The 9,589-nt window shown below is 39.9% G+C and overlaps 1 protein-coding gene across 1 annotated transcript; it reads right to left on the bottom strand.

Moving 5' to 3' along the window:
- Window positions 1–402: 402 nt before the first annotated feature.
- Window positions 403–3,217, bottom strand: LOC124413098 (putative odorant receptor 92a). The gene is made up of 6 exons (XM_046893458.1): window positions 2,924–3,217; window positions 1,339–1,745; window positions 1,087–1,186; window positions 878–979; window positions 609–767; window positions 403–524 (listed from the first exon to the last, which is right to left on the bottom strand). Exons 1-6 carry the CDS (start codon window positions 3,215–3,217, stop codon window positions 468–470), a joined length of 1,119 nt encoding a protein of 372 aa, XP_046749414.1. The 3' UTR covers window positions 403–467.
- Window positions 3,218–9,589: the final 6,372 nt, after the last annotated feature.

The raw sequence follows: 9,589 nt of genomic DNA, 5'->3' as shown, positions 1-9,589 counted from the left end.
TCGAACATCGTGATTGATAAATGAGTTGGATTATGGTAACAAGGTGCGTCTACGTTCCAGCACTAAAAAATTCACACAGGCTACATGGGAGATGAACGAATTATAACAATTTCATACGTTCATACGGGTAGTGCTGTAACAGATAGCAAATGTAACACTCTGCGATTGAAAAATATCATAAAGATGATACTTCACGATTAACTCTGATACAGGAAGTGACGCAGATCAATTCAAAGTTGGCAAAGTCTTCCATTTAATGCAATAATATATTTTGCTTTGTCAGATTCTATGACATAACTTATAGTATTTTCTACACTGCTCCACTTTCTAAACCTAAGCAATCTATCAACTAAGTATTGCCAACGAATTGAATGCTTCCATTCACCTTCAATTACCAATAGAAATTATCTCTTTGCATCGTGAAAACGCCCTGGGGATGGAATTCAACCATTCCTAGTTCATTGTGTCTAGTCCCCAACTAGTGCACATAGCGTTGTGAGGTATGAAAAACTTGCCGAAATAGTCTGAAAATGATAATAGTAGTTCATGATAATTTGAGGACACGGTATCGAGTAGAAAAAATCTCACCAAAAGATACGAGAACTCACAGATCCATAGAACGCCAGCGATAATACTGGAACTAACCCATCGACATAAATAAGAGCTGGTTGTTGCGATCGTTGCATAATCGACAGTATGTTTCTAAGCATTGTTGGTGATTTACCGATCCAATGGCTGTTGAAAACAGAGGCGCCTACTCCTTCGCTCTAGGTGTCGAAACAATAAAGTATGAAAGATTAGCTTCTGATACGAACGTATAACAAGTGCTCTCCGATTTTAATGATTCGTTTATTTTCATTCTTTTGTTCGTACTCACGACTTTTAACAAATGATCCGCAGGCCATGAAAATAAAAGGAGCTCCGTTGCCGATGCTGTCTCAAAAAAAACGTACTTTACCAAGTCGTACGTACTGGGTCGCTGTAATTTCATTTCCCGTCCCAAGTGTACAATATAAATCAACAACATCAGACACCCAATTTCCTCAATGTTAACGGAGCAAAGAAGATTTTCAAGCTCAGTCTTACCCGAATAATTACGAAACCTGCGGTTGTGATGGCAAACATGGCGACGCTGCTAATTTCTGCGGCCATAAAACGCGTGCTGGCCGTCAATTTATCCGTGTATCTGAAATCAAATCAACCTACAACGGGTCTCACCTTATAACTTTTTCGAATACCTGATTATACGAAATCGTAATGATAGTGCACTCCCACCGCGCAGAAATATACAAAACCATTCAAAAGAATTCTATAGACATTTATTTTACTGAATATTACCTGATTAATTTCTGATGACTTTCCACACAGCTGCGTAATTCGTCCATGTTAGTTATTTTTTGGAGCTCCAGGTTCAGTAATTCAAATCTTAAGCCCGCGTACCACAGTAACATGGCATACAAAATGTCCACCATGATCATGCTCCCGACTTGGAGGACACAAATACTCTGCATAATATACAAGCAGAGCCAAAGCCAAGTTGACTTCACCTCGAATGGGTAAGCAAAATCCCCTGGAAATGGCTGTGGCAGGAAAATAGGTCCAGCGATAAAAAATATTGGGCCGGCGATACAGCTGACGAAGACAGTCGTATGTAAAACCAAACATCTATCAACGTAGGCCTGAATTAATTCTTCCTCTTTGCCAGTAGCTTGCCTTACGAACTTTTCCATTTCAGCTAACAAAACCTGTTCAAAAATGTCTGTAATTGAGGGTCCGAATTCCACTGTGGACGGTGACTGCGAAAGATTGAGTGCAAACAGTGATTAATACGTAGTCATCCAAACGTGCTTTGAGAAGGCAGCCCATATAGAAAGATACTGAAACGAGAACAGACTTTATCAGTGAGGTTATATTCAGGGCTGACAACCAAAAGGGCGTAACTCACAATTTTTTGGCATCCGACGATTTCGCTACCATGAAGGTACACCATAAAGATTAATTTCAAGATTGTCATACTAAATACTCTACTCAACATTTTTCTCCGAAATTTCTCTTAGAACATATTAACAATTTATTTCAAAGGATCATGTAGTATTCATAGTCAAGAATTAAAATATACTCAAATAAATGTTGTAGAAACAAAAAGAAAAGTGGCTATTTTTACAACAAAAAAAAAACTCAAAATATTTCTATTTTATCACTTCAATGGCCTGAATTTTAGTTGAGCCATACAGGTACTTCGAATCAAGAACAAAAGGGCTGATGTTGTTTACACCCCTAGGTGGCAAGTCAGGGTCAAATCGGTTTCCAGAAAAATACCTTGAAAGTATCAGGATTGCTTTGCCGCGTCAAGATGTCATGTTCACAGCGGTTGACAAGGGAACCTGGTAAAAAAATGCTTCTCACCTTAGAATGGTGGATACCGCACATCCAGCTGTTCGCGGTTCAAATGCAAAATTGTTTGTGACTCCGTCATTTTTCTAAATTTTGACCTCATATTTGGTATGGGGTGTTACATCAAGATCTAAGCTTCATGATAATGCAAAAACAAAAAATGCGACAGTTTTTCATTCTAATGTAGCCAGACCCCTTAATGAAAGCGGATTTATTCTACTGATTAGAAAAACAGCGGGCTGCGTTATTTTGTTTCTTACCCCTCGATATGACGATTCAACTAATCCGTCGATACTCAAGTTACCGCATCTTTTCTCATTCGTTATAATTTATTTGGCTGACCTTACAGGTCAGGTTGGGTGTTGAATAGAAACCGATTTCGGTCAATTTATCATATCTATTTTTTCTCAATAAAATCTCACAACTGAAACATTTTGTGGAAAATTCTTTCTCCCACATGTTTCAAATACTTTTGAATTTTCAATAATAGAGAACAAAGAATGGCAAAGCATTGCACTTTGTACCTCACCTGAAGACGAAGTCGTTCTTTCTTGCAGATTAATATTCTCAGGCATGCCGACACAAGGGCTACCGTATCTGCCAACACTTTTATGCATCTGTCGATGTCACTTCTGTTCAAGTACATATTGTAAATCATAGAAAACGTACTAAGTAGCAGGTGAACTAGTGCTACCCAACCACAAATATTATGCCGTCGGACAACCCATTTACTCGCCTGCACCGGGGGTGGCCAACACCAAATTGGGATGCTCAAGTATTTAGTAGCAGCGATCGCAGTCCCAATCGTAACTTTGTATTTCATTGCGATTCCTCCGACCCGAGCCGTTTTTTCTAATTTCTCTTATAATTTAGTTATGGGTCGATGCCACGGTGGAACTCGCGAAACTCTATTGAGGTTCGACGAGGAATGACAGCACCAGCTTTCTTGTTCCAAAGCGATTGAGCTAATAATTAAATCTATGAATAACTCCTTTCCTGCGATTGGTCTGGCCATATCAGAGGAAGGGAAGTACCTGCACCTTGCCGCATAGTAATTGTAAGCAGCACTGGGGGTGTTATGGTACATAATGTTGGGTTGGGTGCGGTTAGTTCAAGTGTTGCAAATTTGAGTCCACGCTAGCATATAGAATGACCTGATTAAAATGAATGTAAAGGAGGTTTAAGCGTGAAGTCGACCATCAGTGGATCTCATTACAAACACACGATCGATTGCTGATCATATGCATCCGTGATATGCGGTTTCGACTAATTACTTGATGATAAACAAACATTTGTTTCAGTGATTACGATTCAGCACTAATGAAGTAATGGAAAAATTTCCCCGCATATAGCCCTGTGGATATGAACGTAGTCACATATTTCTTATTTATAAAGGAGTATTCAAACAACACGCAATGTGAGATTGAAGTCAACCGCGTTTCAATCGGAACAGTTTAGAATGATTTTAGCACTAGTTGTAGCTTTTCGGTGTGTGTGTGTGTGTGTGTGTGTGTAATGGGTCGATCTTTCGAAATCTTTTAACTGACGCTAGACTAAGAACTTTGAATTACTTAAAACTAGGTATTTGTCATGTGCATTGTTGGAATGAACAATAACGGAAATGTTGAGACTTATTGCAACCAAATAAAAAAGGTTGCACCCGGTTTTGAAGCAACTTACTGTTGTTTGATATTCCTCACAAGTTCTTCTCCGCGAGGTCTCTTTGCACGCTACTTGGATATTTTTATCGAAATCAAATTCATCGCCTCTCCTTGTATGCTTCTACAGTGCGCATAAGTGAACTTGGCACAGACTATAATATCACAAATTGTCGCTGCAACGGCCGCTGCTGTGTGACATTGAAATTCGATCTAAAATATTTTGAAAGTTTATACTGCCTAATATCCATTTAAAAGGCCACATGACAAAATTGTCAATGTCGAGTAAACCAATCTTTTCAGGCGAACAAAAAAACATTTGCATGCTCGTGAATGTCTATTAAAACTTTCGGAAAACTAGCTCGTAGTATTGGGTAAACAGAATTCAACCACGTGAAAGGAATTGAGGAAAATGAACTCAATTCCGAGGAAAAAAAGTTCTTGGAATTCGATGTACTTTGAAACGTCTAACCATGAGTGAATCTCCATTGAGTTGCAATTATCTTCAGGATCGGAATGAAGTTTGTGTTTCAGGGAAAAGTGAGGCAAAAGACATAGTTAAGGTTCGACAACGGTATCTTCTTACCGTGGTACATTAAAATAAGAAACAAAGCACGCAACTCTTCTAAACTAGTTGGAATGAAAAAACAATCTTGGAAATTTCAAGACACAAAATTAATGCTGAAATCAATGCTCAGATGAAAAAAACCTCAGTCATACACATACTGATAGTATCAGAAACATTGAATTTTCGCAAAAATGAGTAATTTTAATGGAAAGAAAAACTGAATAGCGCTTTACAGTTGTGTTACGTACCCATCACTATTTTGGACTCAGAACAAATCATGAGTCTCTCTTATCTGGAAGCCACTTCGTTCCGCCAGACGAAACAATGTCTCGCACATCCTGTTGGCAGCTAAAAACTTCCCCTCATTCTAAGAACTGCTATCCGGCGCACTACTCCCTCCACACACTCACAATTTGCTCTTCTAATTTACTCTCTAAACTGTACGATTTTTTTTCACCTTTCTAGCCCATCGCCTCACAATAAACATTAAGGGGCAGGATGGGGTAGGGGGGCGGGGGCGGAGGGGGGTAGGGGGGGGTAGGGTTCAAAGAGCGAGAAAGAGGCATATTTTCGTGATTTTTTGCGGCGATATCAGCAATATTATTGAATTCAATTTATCTCCATATTGTGGTACAACTTCTGATGCATGTTAGAAAAAATTTTCAATATAAAATGTTGATAAATATGCTCTTACACTCAGCTGGGTGCACGACGGAACGGCGGAACACTCGGCTGTGCCCTCTGCCGGCCAAATTATAGTAATTACGCGCAGGGAAATGATGACGTGACACCGATGCCACCCGAAGCTGACCACGAAAACAGCCGATTCGGACGGACGACGGAAGCGAAGGTATGCGGCCGCGCTTGACCACCGATTTTTGGGTAAAAGTAGATGTGCCTCATGCAGGAGCGATCGTCACTAGTAGGCAGTAAAGCACTGCTCTGACAACGTGACGGACGTTTATTTAGGGAAAAACATCTGAAATGTGAAAAAATCCGCCAAGTTACCAAAACTACGTCAAAATAGAAATAGAAGAACAATTTAGGTATCGGCCGGCTCTGTCGTCGAATCAGGAAAGACCCCGAAGCTCTAGGATCTCCTAGCAAGTAGGTCCAGGTACATCGTGAAGTCGGGCCTCGCTGTTTGAGTAGTGATATCGAAAAATCATTCCAAGAGCTACGTTCTTGGCGGGCACATCTACTTCATGTTCTTCATGGGAATAATGATACTTGTTCGTGCCGTGCGTGATCCCGTGTAATAAGGGGATAGTGTCACATCTTGACGACTTTGTTTAATAATTGTTTTTTTTATAGCAAAGTTGATTTGATGATTCCAAATTTCTCACACATAAGAGCGGAAGTTCCAAAGTCATACGAAAAATTATGCGGTTCGTTTTTGACGGCAGGATCTCACTGGTATGGCCACCTGAAGTTACCGCTATTCAGGTCTGGTTGACACGATATCTCAACTTTCAAGTTTTTCGAAAAAAACGTAGAGATTATCAAGAAGTATACTCGTCGCTGTCGCCTGAAGCAGAATTATGCAAATTCGATTAGAAAACTTTTTAATATAGCGGACTTGTGAAATTCACGACCTCTTTTTTCTAACACAAATTGTGGAAATTATGGATTCAATATTGAAAATGAATCCGACTTTGTGACGTATACCTACTTGCAGAGAGATCTTGGGGCTTGGAGTTCTGTCCTGATTTCACGACAGAGACGCGCAATTTCTGAGTTGTTCCCATACTTTTATTGCGATGTGGTTTTGGCAACTTGGCGGCTGTTTTCACATTTCAGATGTTTTTACCTGGATTTCATTAATTTTTGTAAGTATACGGCGATGATTCTGACTAACTGTCAGTGAGCGACAATTGTCATGCCAGTTGAAATGCGTTATAGCATTCATAGTTGACATTGTTACAACGACTTCCGACCGCCGCGATGAGAACGCGAAGTGGCAATACTACTGATCCAATTGGCGCACCAATATATTGCGAGATGAAAATTATGGAGGACATTTTTTTCTTTTTAGACACATTTTATTCAACTGTCAAGTACAACAAGGACAGCAACAATTATTCTGTCTGAATATATAACTTTATTACAGAAATTTGACGTCCCTACACTGAATGACCACTTAAGAATACATGCCGCATACTCGGACAGATGTTGCAAGGTCTCAAAATACAATTATTTCGAGTAATTTGCGCAAACTCGAAAGTGCAGGCACAGTACATTCAGTTTCATGTTGACTTTTTTTTAACTGAGATGCTTTCAAGGCATTGTAGTTTGATTTTCGGCGTACGACTCGTTTGAATGGATATATCAAAAAGAACAGTGAACAACTGCGACCGACGTTTTATCTTTCTTACGAGCATATGGGCGGTTACAGCGTATGCAGTCAACGTTATGACGTGCCAGTCCGTGGGACGAGACTCTTGATTTTGAAACGATATCACGACTGTTGCTAACACCATAGTACGAGAGCGATCATGAAACTGGGGGTTGCACCCCGAAGGTTGCTTGAATACTTGCTTGGTTCAAACAAAACACCCCGAAGGCGCGGAGCAGAGTGTGACGTCATGTGCAACGGGTAGTTCCGAAGGACAGAGCAGAAACCCGTATCAGCCAAGAGCTCGCATTCAAAGCGTGGGGTTGCCTCAATAAATATGCTGGAAGAATGTGCTCGTGTACATACGCTATCAAAATGAGATGAGCGCGCCACAGAGCTGTTTCGCGCGCAGAGGGCGCCACCGGCGATCAAAGCGATCTAACCGAAAACCGGAGCGCGAGGAGCAGCGTTGCTAGTTTTGGCGATTTTCCGTCAAATTGGCGAATGTCGCAGGTGGTTTAGCGCCTAAATATTGTGATTGGTGAGTTGGCGATATTTTGGCGTACTCGACATTTTAGTTTGGCGGTTTCAGGTTACTCTTCACATTGCTAATTTAGCTTTGCTTTGCTGATACAGCTTTTCCATTGAATTTTTTAGCACGGGCGTAACGTGCTACTGATCGCCGCCGCTGGTAAACTTTAAATTTTCTAGGAGCTATCCAATCGCGTTTGCGATGCTTTTGTCACTAGTAACTTACTGAAAACGTTATCTTCAACCCTTTCGACTTGGCTCCACTCCTGGGGATTCTCGATTCCCGTGACCCGTGGTTCGTCAGTTTCAGTCGTTTGACTTCTGTTCATGGTATCGGTACCCAGGTAGAATCACATGTACCACAAAGTCTAATTGACCCTCTAAAATACGTATACTATCCGTAAAATGCAATAATCACGTATATTATACGTATTGCAGACGGTCATCTAGACTTTACCTGATTGCAGAAGAAAAAAAAATAGTCGAACGGAGCAAAAAAAAAGTGAAAGAAGTGAATATATAATGTGAATATAAATATATAGAGATGATCGGAAATATTGAAATGTATTATGGGCAAGAACAAAAAAGACAAACTTAAATACCGCAAAAAGTGGGAATCCACCGATTGGGGAAAAGGTTAGTTTTGAGAAAAAATGTTTTTACGCACACTCTCATGTAAGAGTTAATTATTCAACATCATTTATATATAATATTCCTAGTATACACATTAGACTGTATCAAAAAAATTGACTATTTTTTTTTTTTTTGGTATACTGGAAATATTGTTCAAGATGACGAAAAAGGAATACCATGAAAATTTCAGATTTTAATATTGATATTTAGATGTGCCTCATCGCGATTTTCTACTTTCCATAAGAATAACATGGCAAAAACGATTCTTGCTCCTTGCGATTTTCATAACTAGATAGCGACGCGTCGTACGGAAAATTTGTTAACATGTTTTTGTAGGAAATTTTACGTTTTACAAAAAAAGGGCTCATGTCATTTTACGATAAATCTATTCTTTCAAAAGTTATTTGAGGTCAAACATCAACAAAGAACCTCAAATAACTTTTGAAGGAGGTGATTTTGGATGGCTCTGAAGTTGGCAATTTCTGGCAATTTGGCTGACTTCTAGTGACGGTTCGTGGTTTAGAAAACCTGGCAACGCTGAGCGCAAGACATCAGCTTGCCACCAACACCCAACGGAACAAGTCGCTGCGCCAATGCAAGTAGAGCTAAATACTCGAAGTGTTTACTTTCGCCGTAACTATTGGCACATCTCTCCTTTGGCTAATACGGAAGCCGTGATTTCTTTAATTTCAGATTCTATATCGATGGGTAAAAACACTCACAATAAAGTGAGGCTTTTCAACAAGCATATAGGCCGAGAATATGCCTAAACCTATGGCTTTTGAATGTGCACAATTTAGCTGAATGTGGGTTATGGATTTTTCCTCAAAACTCAATGACCCCGTGCTCCGGAAACAATATATTTGTCATTGAGTATTTTGTTTCGGTAAAGTCATTGAGGAACTTTACATCGATGGAAGGCCATTCACGTTGAATCCGAGAATGAATTGAATATGAGCAGAAGAAAACAAAAATTAATGAGCAAATTTCTAGCTTGAAAAATATTTATTTTGAGATGTTGATAGCAAATATACGGTCAGCGTAAAAAGTTGGCCCAGATTAGAGGAAAAATCATTTCGATACGTCCGTTAGTTCAAGAGATATTCCAAGTGCGTGGAGTTTGCACCCGCGAATCGACTTCCAGCGCGAGCGCCTTCCAGGCGACGATGGATTTCCCCCACTCCGTCGCCGTACGCGGCCACGCATTTTGTCCCTGAATTGAGCGCGAAAACGAACAGTCCGTTCATGAGTAATGTCTTCGAAAATTTTATGCCGGTTAGTCAGAGTCTTTGTCTATACTGTACCCAAATTTGAGCTCTCTGTGTTCAAAAAAGCAGCTGCAATAATTGTTGAAAAAAAAAATTATCTTTCCCCCTAATTAACTTCAAACAGTTTTATTTTTTTTCAATTCGTGTAAAAACGACAGCTTTTTAATAATTTCAAACCCGATTCCGTCACCTGAGAATTGGC

Source organism: Diprion similis, chromosome 12, assembly GCF_021155765.1.
Source record: "Diprion similis isolate iyDipSimi1 chromosome 12, iyDipSimi1.1, whole genome shotgun sequence".
NCBI lineage: Eukaryota > Metazoa > Arthropoda > Insecta > Hymenoptera > Diprionidae > Diprion > Diprion similis.
The sequence above is the reverse complement of the archived record's forward strand: the minus strand, read 5'-3'. Positions and strand labels throughout refer to the sequence as shown.